This window comes from Xiphophorus couchianus, chromosome 10, assembly GCF_001444195.1.
Source record: "Xiphophorus couchianus chromosome 10, X_couchianus-1.0, whole genome shotgun sequence".
In the NCBI taxonomy this organism is placed as follows: domain Eukaryota; kingdom Metazoa; phylum Chordata; class Actinopteri; order Cyprinodontiformes; family Poeciliidae; genus Xiphophorus; species Xiphophorus couchianus.
In genome coordinates this window covers 9,856,025-9,871,987 of record NC_040237.1, presented here as the reverse complement: position 1 = coordinate 9,871,987, position 15,963 = coordinate 9,856,025, and the positions used below count along the sequence as shown (strand labels likewise).

Here is a 15,963-nt window from a genome sequence, read left to right as displayed (position 1 = left end):
AGCAATAGACACCCCATTGTTATACCGACTCAAATTAATGAGCACATAATGAACACAAGCTTTCCCAAATTCTCATTGCAATAGACTTTTATTTCAGTATGGCCATTTATACATAACACATGAGATAAAATAAGTACAATCTGTCAAAAACAGTACTGCTGTATTTTCCATGCTCCTCTTAAATGCGATATGTTATGCATATATCAAAATTATGTTTTGTTCTTGGCAGTTTTGAGTCATTTACTGGTATTTCAGCACACTGAAGACATTGAAACAAAGTAGCAAAAATTGAGAATATATGAAAAATCTAAACAAAAAAAAGTCTGCACAGTAAGATATAACTAAAGATATTGCAGCTACATTCTGGAGGAATATCCAACTTTGATAAAGTGCAAGTATGCTAAATATCGTAAATCAAAATGTATGCAAATCAAGATCTTTTGTATATTTATTTACTTTTTTTAATCTAATCCGCAGTCCAAGAACCAAATCAAACAATTAATAAATGTAAGTAACGTATGATAAAGAAGAGTTCTGTGTCCTAAATTAAAGACATTTAGCTAAATGATATCATTGCAATAAATTTAATGCTTGCTGTTCAATATAAACAGCTTTGTTCTGCATTTTGGCCCTGTGATGGCTTTAAATCAACAGGAAATGATTGAGTCATTAGAGCGGCAAGCTTGAAAATAAACACAAGGCACAACTAAAATCATTAGATCATTTCAAGTCCTGCTTTTTAATGGTTTCGAATATTTCATCCTCACTACTGAGCATCATAAGGACAAACACTGAATGGAGAGTAGCATGTTAAATAACAGTTAAGAAAAGTGAATTTGACTCAGTAACGGTGTACAAATGTGTTGGATATTCTTTGTGGCAGGTGCCGTCACCTCTGTCCTACATTTCTTTTGATGTCGTGGCTGAATCAGTGTTTGTAGAAGTAACAAATTCACTGGTCATTATTATTTGGTTGCATCCATTCTGTATGTTGGCCTCTAAATAGTGCAAAGTTTTAGTCACTGTAACATGGCGACCCCTTCATTTCATCTCTTGTCAGTGTTTAGTCAGTTGGAAAAGGCTCATTGTTCTCGTAATTGCACTTTAGGTTACTTCTTATAAAAGATCAACTTCTCTTTTCCGTTGGCAATTAAATAGTTCAATGGGAGTCCTGTAGATCTCTCTCCAGGTATTTCTTCATTCGCTCACAGCGAGGACAAGAGTTCTGTTCAGTCTTGCAGAAAAGGTGAAACACTGCTTTACAATCTTTACATCTGCATCAAAAAAACAAAAAGCATTGAAAACAATTTGAGTTAAAAAGGGCATTTACACTCCCTGAGGAAAACAGGTGAGCTTGATCTGAAAACCTGAAATCATGCAACCTTCAATTTAACTCAGAGCACAGATAAGTTAAGGAGAATATACCTGGTGGTGCTGTTGAATTGGAAGGGGAAGAGGATGTCATTAGAGTGGCATATCTGACAAATGAAACCTCGCTGTGTGCACAGGTCGCAGTTCAGCACGTGATTAGAGGCCTGCTGCACCAGGGAGGTCAGGAAGTTTCCATACTGGCCATCTGCTATCTGAAACACAGAGCAAATACACGCCTTCAGGTCTGCTGGAGCTACAGATGGGTGGAGAAACATTAGAAGATAAAGAGATAAAATAAAATGATACCTGTCTTAAATCCAGAACACTGTACAGGTGCCTTGACTCCAACAGATAAGTTCGCTGTCCCATTCTGGAAACAAGACGAAGACAAAGTAAATATTAAAATAAAATGCAAAAAAATAATCATATGTCTGAATTAATCCCAAGTTACATTTTACTGGACTGAAAACCATTAAATAAATGCCAAAATCAGGTCAGAGTGAAAGTAGGCCCTGATCAATTCGCAAACACACCTGGCATGGAGTTTCTTGTAGGCTCCGCTGCGGCAGGTCAGCAGGTAGTCGCCCAGCAGGCGCAGCCTCTCTCGCAGGCTGTGGGCCTGAGTCATGGATTCTGCATGGCTCATCAGATCAGGATTCAGCAGCTCCAGGTTCATCAGAGGCTCCTTCTCTATCTGAGCCAACAGACGCAGAGCTTTCTTTGACACCTGAACAGAGAAAAACCGTAAATAACACACTCTAAGGAAGGAACAGATTTTATACATCACGGCAGGCTATGCAGTAAAGCCCTCAAAGTATCAGAGGGAGCTTAGCACAAAAGGTTTTTGAAATTATTGACCTCTCCACTACAGAGACGTTTAAAATTCTGCCCGACTCTCAACTGTTCTAATTGACATTTAATTTAAAATTTTATTTTAACGTTTTCCATCTCTTCCTTTTCAACGCAGTTCAGGCTGAAAGCTAACAATAGTTCTATTCAATAGAAATATGTATAAAAAAACAAAAGAAAAGCTCAATGCAGAAGTAGTTAGGAGAACTAACAAACCAGCACCCCACTCAAAAAAACGACCACAGTAGCCGACGACCACTTGACACAAAAATGTGTAAAACAATTATTATTAAAAAAAAAAAACAACCCCTCCCCCACCCACCAAGTTAAGTCAGATAACGTGAGATAATTCATTGATTTTTTTTTTTTCTTTTTACAACTTATAAAATCTAACAGTACAATTTACAAACAAATGTTTAATTTAGTAAAAGTCAAATTGATCAGATTTATGATGGGACCATTCCTTGTATAAAAAGTGATCTGAATGACTTTCTTCTACCTCTCTTTGGGTGAGATCCCAGTTGTGCACCATGCGTGACGGGATGATGGTGGTGTCCCCCTTGTGGCAGGCCTCACAGTAGTACTGGCCTGAAAACTCACACAGCCGGGCTCTTCCTCGGGACGGGCCAATCTGCTGATGGCAGCCTGTGAAGGATGCAGTCACAACACGTTCAATTGATTACCATTGTCCAATCAAACACACAAAGGTTCATCAATAATGCTCAGTAGTTTACATTTGTTTTTGTTAAACACAGAGCCTAGTTCACATCACATTGGATCATGTCAAATCTTTTACTTTTTAGGAAAAAAATGTAAGATTTTTCCTTGTAGCCAGCTGAGAAACAATGCGCAGCAACATGAGCAAAACATGCAAACGTAAAAACAAACCTGAGCATTTAAAGCTCTGAGCGTCCAGTCCCTTTTCTGATGGAACTGTGTAGAGGTGTCCCAGAAGCTGTCCATTTTCTTTCAGTCTATGTTGCACCAGTCTATGCAGATTACCATTCACTCCAGTGCTCCGGACTGGAGGAGGTTCCTCAGAAATTACATCATCTCCACTCTCCAAATACGAGTCCAAAGCTCCACGGATCAAAACCCTCCAAGACCGAGCTTCCTCGGGATTCTCTGCTCTGAATCTTAGCGTCTCTCTCACTGTCAGGACTTTAAAAAATGCTGGTCCTCCCAAGGAGACATCTGGAACAATATCCCTGATTTCAGCAATGGGGTTGTTTAGCCACAACACCTTCCTTTCCTCCTGTATGCGAAAGCCTTTCAGGGCCTCCAGAGAAAGGGAAACAACCAGAGGGGCCCAAGTCCTGGCTTCAGAATCTGTGGAGAGATACAGAACAGCTTCTTTGAGAGCATCCGTTTCCAAGTCAGTAGTTCGAGTCCAGTCAAACTCCTGGACAGGAGGAGCCGTCTCACTCAAGTCAGAGGGTGACGAGCGTCGCTCGGGGCTTGAGAGAGCAGAGGAAGCAGATGAAACTGAACGCTCATCCACTCCATTTTCACTAGATCCCTGCAACACTTCCCAGTGCTCATCATCGTGCGGCGTTGGTCGGCATTTGTTTACAGCCTCAAATATACGGTCCACCCAATCCTCTGCTTCATCCTGATTGGCTGCTCGGAGGTAAAGCCGTTTCCCCGGAAAGGACAAATCGAATCGGCCCTCCGACGATGTGATACGAATGTCTTCGCATCGCAGAAGGGAGCAGTTGTCGAAACATTCACGATCTTCCGCATTCAGATACATCCGGAACTCAAAGGGTGAGAGTTCGCAGTAGTAGTCGCGCCATATTCCCATTCCGCCTCGTCGCTCCAAGTGGCCGAGCTTCAGCAGGCCTCGAAAGGGGTTGGAAAGCCCTACGACAAAAAACAGAAAGAAGAGAGGCTCAACACTTACTCCTGAAACCACTGTATAAAAAATTAAAAACATGTACCTTTTCTCTTGATGCTTGACATTAAATCAGACAATTTTTGTTCTTGTTTTAAAATTACTGTCCTTAAAGACTTCTGGAAAGCCTAAATGGTCTCATGGCTTTGTAAGTCTCCTATAGCTTCACATATGATTTTAAATAGTAGACAAACACACTGTTTCCACGTATGACATCACGAGAAAGTCCAAAGGTATCAACAACTCTTGGTCAACCTTGGATGCAATTTCCAGATTCCTGAAAGTCTCCGGTTCACCTGTTCAATCACATGCAAACATAAACACCGTGGGAATGCCCAGCCATCTAAGCAGGTGGGTTCTGTTTCCCTGAGAGTTTTGAAGTGTGTGCATGAACCCAAGAGCAAAAACAAAAATCTTCAATATATGCTGGGTGAAGCAAATAAGAAGGGGTTGTCATCAGTAAACCAAATCCTGCACATGTCCTGTAATCTGATGAAAGCAAAACGGAACTTTTTCACCATAATAGTTGTTGGTATATTTGGAGGAAAAAGACAGAAGTACAGGGACGGTGGTACCATGTTGTTGGGGTGTTATGTTACAGAAGGGACTGGTGGACTTCACTAAAAAGATGACGGAGCAGTAAAAACATTTTGTGGAAACACAGCAGCAAAATATCTAGACATCAGCCACCTGTGTTAACCTCACTGAGAATGACTAGAAAAGACTTGCAACTAATTCCTCGGATTTCATTTTTTCAACTGAATGTTCAGCCGACTCACACAGGTGACGTCTCGCAACAAAAACGTTCATCAAATTGTATTGTAATGTGTCCGCTCCCTGTAATTACGAAACGAAGGTTGATTTACGGCATAAGGCCAGAAAGAATTTACATGTTGGACTACCGGTATTTTAGTTCAGGGTTTGGCTGTAATGTCATTCCACAGATTCCATTGCTGTCGACTTTCTTCACCCTTTTGTTGGAGTGACAAAAAATAGAACAGCTCCATTCACATGTAGTAGTACAATTGGTAAAGATGTGTTAAAAATGTATCTCTCTTTTGTTATAATTAAATAATTTCACACTGATTTAAAAAAAAAAATTCTAAGCTTTAATATATGTACATTTATTTGGCTATTTGTCAGTGCCATAATTACAAACACCCCTAATAATTTCCAAAAGACAAAAGCAACTGAAGTTTGTTATATAACAATAAATACTTTTGACGATGAAAAGATTTTTTAATCTTTCATTTATAGTTGATGACATCCCGTTTCTCTTAGCCACACTTAATTTGGAAAAGACATGAACATGGCATTTGAGTCAGGTAGGTGTGTGTTGATCAGAAAGTGGCCAAGATTAAACAGATCCTTACGTAAGCTTGTTAAACTGGACTTTTGTTTTTTAAATCTATAAGAATGCTGTACTACATTCCTGAGCCATACCAAAATTTTCAAGCTTGTTTCAGACATCTACATATGACCAGTGGTTTTTCAGGCTTATGGAAGCCATTTCGAAATACTTTGTATTTTCATAGTTAGATTGTTCCCTTTAAGTAAAGTCCCATTGACTCCAAAACCTGTCACAACCTGCCACAAAAAATATAATGGTTTTAAGGAAACATTAACCAGTTTCTTTTGATAAATCTGGATGCCTATGTTTCACTTCTGACAAGAAAGTTCAAAAATACAGAAGTTCTGTAATTCAGGTACTGTATGTAGAATCCCTACCTGCTAGAATTTCTTATGCATATTAACAGATCAACAAAAAGTAGTTTTTAATTGGGAACTGGAAGGAACGTATGGTTTTAAAACTGTTTTATGAAATAAAACCAAGTAAAGTGTTTTCTGCATTTGTATTCTGCCCCCTGAGTAAATACTTTATAGATTGATCCATTTCACTACATTTAGAGCAGAAAGTCTTTTAGGGTATGTCTCTACCAGATTGCAATCTAGACACCAACAGTTCACATCACCAGTTTTAGCAACATGTAACATGAAAATACATTTCAGAAGTTGAAGGTTTAGGAAGACTTCTGTAAGTCTTCCTATGTTCTGTAAGTCTATGTTTTCCAATGGGAAAAGTGGATGATACACAGTATATCTAGTAGCTTAGTAATCGATTGGTGTTTTGGTAAAAATGGTTCCTGAATGTAGATGTGCTGATATGTTTGTGACCTTTGGGGTTTCAGTTACTAAAACTGTGGAAAATACCTATTTGTCTACGATGGACGACACTGGGAGGAGACTGGGAAGCCTTCAGGTCAGCTGTGGGAGACACCTCCTCATTATCAGGCACCTCTACCAGGTCAGGCTTGTAGATGTCATCCTCAGAAATCCAAGAACGCGAATTCTGCAAAACAAAATATTTTTATTCTGAGTTATAAAACTGTATAAAACTGCAACGTCCCACAGCTATTTGAAAAACAATCATCCACTCAGGATCATGTGAAGAAAACATCAGGACTGACATCTGAGCAAACCGCTGTGAAATTTGTTCCTGTTAAATCATGTGTCTGAGGTTTGTGTATGAAACTTTGACAAAGTGCATGCATATTTGTCAGTCCTGACTTTGGCAGAACTGCCTAGGTGGAGCAACAAAAGCACAACTTCTCTGTTTCGTTACGAGCGTTACAACACGTCCTGCAGTCGTCTCTGTTTGGAAATCGCAAGTTAACATAAAATAAAGAGTTTAAACTTTTACAGCAGTTATTCTAGAGTGCAACAGAGTAAGTTTCTGTCCTGCCACAGAAGCAGTTTCATTTCTGATCAGCATGGCGATGGCACGCCAACTGAGACTTTCATGGTCTTATCAGCGACATTAGGGTTTTTTGGGGGATTTTTTTTTGTCTAACAGACTAAGACTAGTGAGACTATTCATAATCTTCTAGAGCCAGAACCAGCATTTTCCATGTTTTTTCAGGAGCTATTTTGATTTTTTTCACCATGACACACTGACATTCCAGAAATTACAGTCAAACATCCTGTTTGACATTTCCTCATAAACCAACCATGAGCAAACCTTATTTTCAATTAGTTTTAATTCGTTAAAGCTGTGACACTTGGATATGGATCCATCTGAATTGATAGTTCGTAACATGAAACAACTCTTGGTAGAATTTCTAGCAAGACCTGCTAGAATTTCTTTTATAGTCAAAATAAACAGTTGAATTTTTTTTGTTTTTAAAGTACTAAGAGCATTAATGCTAGCCTCTGAAAATAGCGGTGTGTGAGAAAACAGTTCTCACATTCTGAACTGTTTGTTCATATTTCTGTTCATATAAAACCACCTGCAGCTATCAAGAATAAAACATGATTATTAAGCTTAATCGCTTTATTCCTTTAAAATAAAATAATCCATTATTAATCATAATAATAATAATCATAATCATGCTAAACATGTATGTCAAAATTATGTTTGTGGCACTGCTTTCATCTTGTGAAATAATTATGTTAAAATATGTTTATCGTGAAAAGCAACTCAAAATAACAATAAATGTATGTATGTGTATATACAGTATATGCATTTATATAAAATACACATGATTTAGCTGGAACAAATGTTATGTGCATATTTTAAAGAGAGACTTGATGTTTGTAGCTTTACTTTATCTGTGATTCTCATCTGAGACTAATTTTTGTTTTTTTCAGTTACTTACTGAGAATGAATCTGTAGACAGTTTCCTGCTGATGATACTTGTTGAGCGTTGTGAGCCTTTGCTTGTTTGTGACTCAGAGCTTCTCTTCTCTGAAGCACCCTTTAGCTTCATTTCCTGGACTGGCTCTGCGCTCTTCGGAACAACAGCCACATGTTCTTCCTCCACAGGCTCAGAAGGTTTGATAACAGAAGAGATCACAGCTGTGTCGGAGCATAATTCAGAAGAGGAACTACTGCACATTTCCTGTGCTGCTTGGACATCAAGTTGTTCATCACAGGATGGGATCTGGTCAGAGGGTGGAGGTGGCTCTGGGTCAGGATTTTGGAGTTGTTCTTCAGGGTCTTGTGCTGACATATCCTGGCCCTGGTTCTCGCTGTCTGAGCCGCTGAATGTTGTGTTCTCCGAGAAAAGTTCGCCTCCTGTGCTGGAGATGAATGAGTCTTCACGCATCGAGTCCTGACTGCACTGTCCACTCTCTCGGAAATCAGACTGCACACTGAAAAAATATACAAGTCAGGGCAGATTCAGTTAACATTTAAGATATAATCATGTATGTACACTGTCAATACTGTCACAAGCTTGAATATATTGAATGAAATTTAAAATATATATGGAATGACTAGCCTGGGAATAGTGAATAAAAGTCAATCTGATACAATCAAGTAGGTGTGTCATTTTGATAGAAATTAGGACAGGCTCTGTCACTGGAAAATAGTATATTATATAGAACTTTTAACCAAAAATTAGTGTAGGTTTCAAAAATATTTTATTTCATACTTAAATAATATTTTTTATTTGTTTAGAATTTGAGTTTTCATGTATATAAAACTGCTGAATTATGTTGTGATATTTTGAATTGAAGTGCAATAAAGTTTTTCAGAAAATAACTGCAGTGTTGTAAGTCAACATGACTCTTTAAAGTTTATGAAGACAATCCAATCCAAACTTTCCCTATAACAGTGTATGTAAATGAATTTTTACATAGATTCAGTCCTCTATGTACTCAAACCAGGTTTTACAGAAAACTTTAAACATTTATTTGTAATACTGTGGTTGAACCGATTCAAATTTTTGTGGACAGACAAGATTGAAGTCATCAATGTCAATGTTTCCGTGCATTTTTTAGGGAACTTTTCATGCATGTTGTATTAAATTCCAGTATTTATCATATTTCTTTATTTGATTGAGGAAGTTGCATATAAAAATAATTATTGTCGAATATTCAGACAATCTAAAAAAGAGGTTGGTTAAGTTCCACCACACCCGCAAGTTTTCCTCTAATCAGCTTCCACATCTCAATAAAGTTTCATAACATTTAGCTTGGTAGTTTTGTTGCTTAAAATATTACTTAAAAATTGCAACCACCAACCATGACAAAAAACAGAAGTATTAGTGTCTGCTCTAACATTTAACCTGATGTTTGAGTTGATGGCTTATTAAAGAAAATCTTTAGTAGGCTACCTTTAAATAAGTATATAAACAGGCTCTTTTATCTCCATTTTACATGTGATGGTTGGTTGATTTTTTTTGCTGCTATAACAGTGAGTCCAAGTCCAGTTGAGATTCTGAATTTGACAATATGTGGAGCTGACTGAAGGGATCTGTGATCAAGATCTTACAATTTTGCAATAGAGTGGTCCATAAATTGTCAACTACACATATGGAGAGCTGGAACACTTCTAACAAAAAAAGAGAATGTAACGGAATCAAAAGATGTTTCAACAGAGTATTAATTTAATGTTGTGCCACTTTACACAATCAGGCTACTGCACTATTATTAATTTCACCCCTTTGAGTCTATTTGATCTTATAATCATATTAAAGGTGGGCTTTTTTTTAAAATAGTCTCACATCATTGCAGAAAAATATTTTTTTTTAAACAGAGGTGTGTAAACACTACAAATGTTTGATTGATTTAGATAATTGCTGCTCCTTTTGGTTTTGCCATTCCAAAAAATGTTATCAAAATAGGTAAAACTTCCACTCTTCCAGTTAAATGCCTCCCTAAACCTCATTCTTCCACATAACCAAAGAATAGCAAACCAAACATACTCTTTCTGGTGCCTTTTGATGTAGTTTCTGACAATAATGGGGGCGTCCAGGTCACCTGAAGACCACTGCTCTCCATTCAGGCTGCGGGGGTCCTGTCCCTGCAGGTAACTGTCGGAGCTCAAGCTGGAGGAGAGCTGGGAGGACCCTGTGGTGTCCAGACTCAAATTAGATGAGTACAGCACCGCCTTTTCTCCTTGTAAAACCTCTCCGCCAGGAGGAGACATCGGGTAGACTCTCTGCACATCCATTGCATCTGATGAACCTGATGACTGAGACGCAGTGTCCCACGATTCCTTGCGGGGGGGCTTCGAGGCAAGCTGGCTTGCACCATTGAGCAGGTCCGACTGGGACAGTGGGCAGAGACCCGCCAGAGCCAGAGGCGTGGTGGTCCATTCGTTAAGGACAGCGGACTTGTAGGACAGGTTGAACGTGAGTGAGGCCAGACCTTGGAGGTAGCTGAGCAGAACTTCTCGCTCCTCTGCATTCAGGAGCAAGGCACTGGGTTGATAGTGAGCATGCAGCTTGGAGCCCTCCCGAAACAGAGACGCGAGGTAGCACTCTAGAAGGCCGTGGTTCAGGGCCAGTCGCAGCCACGCTCTGCAGCGGCCCACGTCTGTGCCAAGGTAGCTGATCTTCTCCAGCTCCGTGATCACGTCACTGCAATTTTTATTTTTTATTTTTACAAACAAGTTTTGAAAATCAAGTTTTGCTAACTTTTTTTCAATAAATGAATCTGTTTAGTATTTTCACATTCAGTTATGAATGATTTACTTCTCCATTTCTGCTTACCGGTGGGTGACCGTCTTGAGGAGGCTCCAGAAATAAGGCTGAGGGAGGACTCCCCGGTCACCCTTCCTATTTCGGCCTCCAGCTTCGGAGCGGATATACTTGCTCTTGATCCCATGAATGAAAATGGCCTCCAGAGCGGAGCAAAGGAGGTTAGCATTCTCGTCTTCGCTGGTGACCACGGCATCTGATGTCACGTATCGTTTCTGGAGGGCTTTAAGAGACTGGGCCAACTTGTCTTTGATCTGGGTGAGAACATAGAACAGACAAAAACATCAACTTTATTTCCCCCCTCAGATAAAATCAAAATAACAATGTTGATGAGAGGCAGGTTTCTTTACAACCTTTGCACAGAACTGTACTCTGGATTAGAGTTTGTCTACAAAGCTGTATTCTTATGAAACCCAGGCCACAGGTTATCTAATACCATATGTCTCAGCTGACATAGACGGAAGGAGATCATAACAATATAAAATCCAAAGCAATGTTGCGCAACACTTTGTGGAAAAAGCTGATTCTTTTAAACAACACTGAAATTGGTGACAGCTTTTCATTCTGAGCACTGCAGAGGCTTCCTGCTGCTCCTAAAAGAACACTTTATTTCTGTTTGTTATTTCAAAACATACATCTTGCAAAAGTATTCATACGGCTTAAACATTTTAGTCATTTAGCTGCAGGTATTTTATTGGGATTTAATGTGGTAGACCATCAGAAAGTAGATCAAAATATTGAAAAAGAGAAAGAGAATACCTCTCTGATTAATGCTCCATCAGTTTAGTTGGATACTTTGAAGTCAGTGACTGTCACGTAGCAAAATGTGGAAAGTCATACCAATATAATACATTACTCTTTTTGTATGCTTCGTAAAGAAGTAAACAAAAAAACAGTACCCTATGCTATTTTGAAGAACCTAATAAAGAAAAATGAAAACTGATGCATCTGCACAACTGCATAAGACACTAATGGATTGAAGCTGCTTTAAAGACAATATCACAACTTTCTTCTTTAGCAGATCATTAACATGTTTTTAATCCAAAAAGTGAAATATCTGCATATATTCCACTGCTACATATGACATGTAGCAAGAGCAGAATTATAAAATTTTTACATTTATGTTGAAATAATATCATTGTACTGAAGCCGATTTACAGAAATACAATTGAGTTATTCCTGCATAAATAGCAAATGCTCATCACAATAAATTCTGCTGAACAACGTCTTTAACAAGTGAGAACTGTCACTTTTACTCAGTTCCCTTCTGACCACTAAAATAAACCCAAATAGGTTTTCTTTCTCACAAGAGAAGATCACCGTGACCCTGTTGGACAACCAAAACTTCATGCCAGGAAAACATGGAATTGGGAAGTTCAACAAGGATTGTACAGGTAAAGACAATATTTCTGACAAAAATGTGGAGCATTACAAAAGCATTAATCCAAAAAAAGGTCAAATATTTACAAATCAATAAATATGCAGAAATTTGCCAAATACAAACATTTTAGAAAAATGCTGTTGAAGTGAATATGTTTCATGAAGCACTGCGTAAACAACTACCGGTAAGTAGAAGAAATACTAAAAACCAGCTTAACCACAGAGTTATGTATGCTTCCTGCTATCTCACACGAGCGTCTCTTCTGATCTTCATAAAAAATAATTACCGACAGCATTCCAATTTAAGGTTCCTATAAAGTAACAGCAAATAAATGGCTTAACAAGGTAACACAATCAGAGATTTTACTTACGCTGGACAGCTTTGGAAAAAAAAAGAAAAGAAAACATTTAGTAAGCTATAGTTTCATCTAAAAATGACAAAGTATAAAGTAAATATTTTAGTTGGGTTTCATAAGTACAGAAACCTCTATTCTAAGACATGGAGGGTTTCACTGTATCAATACATATCAGAGACAAGTTCTATAGTTTTTGAGAAATCCTTATTTTACTTCACCATAATACCTGTAATGCAAAGACAGCTCATTCCTTCATTTATCACAAAAACAGCAAAAAATATTACATTTTTGGTATTATCTGTTCTTACAGAGAAATCAAGATAACCTAGCAGTTGTATTAGGAAGTCAAATCGATGCATTTCTGCTAAAACAAAATGCAAAGCGGCTCAGTTAGATAAGCAGTTCTGTGAAAGCTATAAGCAGGAAGCACATGGTGCTACTAGTGGATAAAAAGTGAACCATCTGTATGTTATAATGGTCATACACTGTAATGAGAATATGGGTTCATTCTAAGAATTATTGACTAATCAAAGTCTGTTCTTACATCTCTTATAATGTACTTTTGCAGCAGTCATTAGTTATTAAATTTGCACCCAATAATGTTTGTTTAACAGTGTTTCTGCAAGTCTCAGATAACATTTAAATCTTTTAAAAATATTTATAGGGCCATCATGATTTAAATTTAAGACCAACAAGAATTCTCAAAAATAAGTCAATTGTATAACTTAATAACTTGTTAACAACAAGTTAATAACTTGTTGAAACAATAATTACCGAGATTATTATTATTTTTGTTGGGTCATTAACTTGAACACGTTTTGTTGATTTTTTTTTTTTTGTTGTTGTTGTTGTTGTTCTTTAATAAAGTTACAAACGTTTTGATAAGCGAGTCAGAAGAGGACGTGCTGGTCTCAGCGTCCAGGCGGCGTTCAGTTTGTCACCTACCGCCGAGATCAACTCAAAACCTTCCGCGATCGACCTATTGCATCCCTGCTCTAACAAAGCACGAACAGTTCAGAAACAATATGAAATGGGTGTTGGAGCTATTTATTCTTTATTTCTTTATCCATTTGAATTTTGTTAGTTTATTGTTAAATTTCTATTTTTTTTATTATTTACAGAGTTTATTTGCAGGTTAATAATTGTTGATTTTATTTCTTTTTTGTTTTATTATTTTTCTTATTTATTTTCTAAGTAAGACAAGAAGAAATGCGGGTCGCTCCACTTTCTATAAGTGTAGGGGCCTGGTAAAGGACCAGCATGCATTTGCGTTTGGGACCTTTTTTACCAGAGCAAGACAGGTAGCAGAAAGAACAAAGGACAGTTTGAACTCTGTAATTGCTTGCTGAAATGGGAAAATAAATCATCCAGAACAATCAACAAGTTTGGACATTTAACCTTCTTTTGCCTTCATACAGAAACTTGCCCCCAGTGCCTTAGTAGTGGCTTGATGGAACTTTTATTGGATGTTTGGCTTGGCAAACAATCACCACTACAATGGGACAAAATCTATTAATTAAGTGACTAAATCGTGTTTTAGATTGTTCTTGAAAAACTAATCAGTCATAACTGATTAATGGGTGCACTCACAGCTGCACAGTGCACCCATTGATTTTTTACAGCAGACAGCCGCTCCCCTCTCTTGCAGGAACTGCGTATCCCCGCTAAATCTTTTAGGGGTACGCAGTACCCAACCGTACCCGCCTACTTTCACCCCTGCCTCTAGTATACAGCTAGTTTTTGCAGACGATTTATTTAGTAGGTTTGTAAGAAAGGCTGAGGATCGGATGACAAATTCCTTCTGACAGGTTTGGTTGTTGCCCTGATTTAGGGGTGCACAATATCTTTGTCCTGAATCATTATAGTTTTATCAGAGCGTGAAAGCACCCATATTAATTCATCAGAGGAACGAACGTACTGAGCAAATGACTGTTGCAAGTACATTTCAAAAGCAAACAAAAAAAAGAAAAAGCAAAGGTATACCAACTTTAAACATAACAGATCAGTTGAAATAGGAACTGAAAATCTGGACAGTTTAAGGTGTACAATTGAGAAGTTTAAATTTTAGACTTTGCAAGACATTCAAGACATTCCAGTGATAACACAGCAAATAAGTCATACTGAGAGAGAAGTCCTCTTAAGGCTTCCCAAATGTTCTCGAGAATAATTAGAGCAACAAAATTTACAACAGGCTTTCCTGAGTGTCACAATCACTTCACAGGAAGCAGCTTTAAAAGAAGTGAGGGAACATTGACATTAACTTAAGACAAACCTTCAACTGCATAAGAAAATAATTAGATTTTTACCTGTTTGACATCTTTGGCCTCTGGTAGAGTTTCTGGCATCTGTGTGGCAAGCATGGCACGTCAGGGGAAGGTTTATTCTCACATAGCACCTTAAAAACACACAAAAACTAAGTCTAAACACTCACTTACAGTAACTGTGGTTCTCTAACTGTCTCAAGTACATCTGATATCCAAATTTACTAAAGAAGAAGAGCCGGTTTCTTTTTTTTATACATCACTTGTTCCTGGCAGAAGACTATATTTGTGTTTCCTTATCATGGGACTCTGCTCTCTTACATTGCTGCAGTTTCACGGTCTTTGTGAGTAACCGCTTTGTAACTGAGTCATGTGAGGCACTGATTAGCGATGCTGTCTGTCTGCAGGGAAGTAGCTACAGAAGCTTCAAAAATAACTTCCTCAATCAAATAATAAGCTTTGCGAAATAAAAATAATTAGATTTAATACAGCAAGCGAGTTCAATTTCCAGGCTGGATTAATCGTCTGACCTACATTGCAATCACAAAAAGGTGTAATTCAATTAAACTATTGTTTATTAATCCCAAAGGGCAACTAATGAGACAACAACAGAACAGGAAAGTGACCTAAAAGGTCTTGCATCGTTTTTCAAATAAATAATATAAAAGCTTGTTTACACTGGTACCAAATATCTGTGTTCAGCTATGTGACTTTATGCATATCAACAAGACATATATAATCGCTTACTAAATCTAGAGAACACTAAAATACTCTGACTAGTCCGTGGCCAACATACTAAGGACGTTAGGCGATAAAAACTTTGTCCTTGCTGTAACCTACAAGCGACTTTAGAGCTGCAAACCAACGTTAAATTAGCACATCGGTTGGCTAACTTACCGAAGCAGTTTGGCTAACCTCTCTCCGGACTCCCCAAAACACGTCGGTATTCTTCGGGAACTTGATGTAAACTCACTGAAAGTACATCATGTAACTAAACGAATCTCAGTCCGTACAGTTGTTTTCCACAGTTTTCTGTTAAAGCGCTGTAACGCAGAAAAACACACACCCGTAAACCTGAAACACAACCGACTCCTCCTCCTGTTGCAGTCTAACTGAAAACCGATGCATCATGGGAAGTCAAACGATCTGTGATGCCTTCAATGAACTTCCTTAAAGGAGTAAACCTGAGTGCTCAGAACGAGAGCAACAATTACATTTTAAAAACATTTTAAACATCTCTGCTATCTTTTATGGTCAAATACACTAATATCTTTTTACGGAATTCTGTGGTGGAAATAGAATTTTATGTCTTTATTATCACATTATTATATTTTTCTCAAATATCGGCTTCTCTGACTCCAGGAGGA

General features: G+C 37.9%; 1 protein-coding gene across 2 annotated transcripts; it reads right to left on the bottom strand.

The window, feature by feature from the left end:
* Positions 1-69: 69 nt before the first annotated feature.
* plekhm1 (pleckstrin homology domain containing, family M (with RUN domain) member 1) lies at positions 70-15,697 on the bottom strand. 2 transcript variants are annotated; one of them, XM_028029876.1, is made up of 12 exons: positions 15,494-15,697; positions 14,642-14,730; positions 10,612-10,853; positions 9,823-10,479; positions 7,771-8,266; positions 6,326-6,464; positions 3,109-4,083; positions 2,720-2,865; positions 1,905-2,098; positions 1,678-1,741; positions 1,426-1,583; positions 70-1,274 (listed from the first exon to the last, which is right to left on the bottom strand). In XM_028029876.1, exons 2-12 carry the CDS (start codon positions 14,693-14,695, stop codon positions 1,160-1,162), a joined length of 3,240 nt encoding a protein of 1,079 aa, XP_027885677.1. In that variant the 5' UTR covers positions 14,696-14,730; positions 15,494-15,697; the 3' UTR covers positions 70-1,159. The 2 variants fall into 2 exon arrangements, with proteins under 2 accessions (XP_027885677.1, XP_027885678.1); XM_028029877.1 differs by having other exon boundaries at positions 14,642-14,680.
* Positions 15,698-15,963: the final 266 nt, after the last annotated feature.

Coding starts and splice junctions, on each gene's coding strand:
- plekhm1 (XM_028029876.1), bottom strand. CDS start 14,695: ATGCTTGCCACACAGATGCCAGAAACTCTACCAGAGGCCAAAGATGTC. Junction 10,854..14,641: donor AGGCCAAAGATGTCAAACAG/GTAAAAATCTAA, acceptor GTTCTCACCCAG/ATCAAAGACAAGTTGGCCCA. Junction 10,480..10,611: donor CTCAAGACGGTCACCCACCG/GTAAGCAGAAAT, acceptor TAAAAATTGCAG/TGACGTGATCACGGAGCTGG.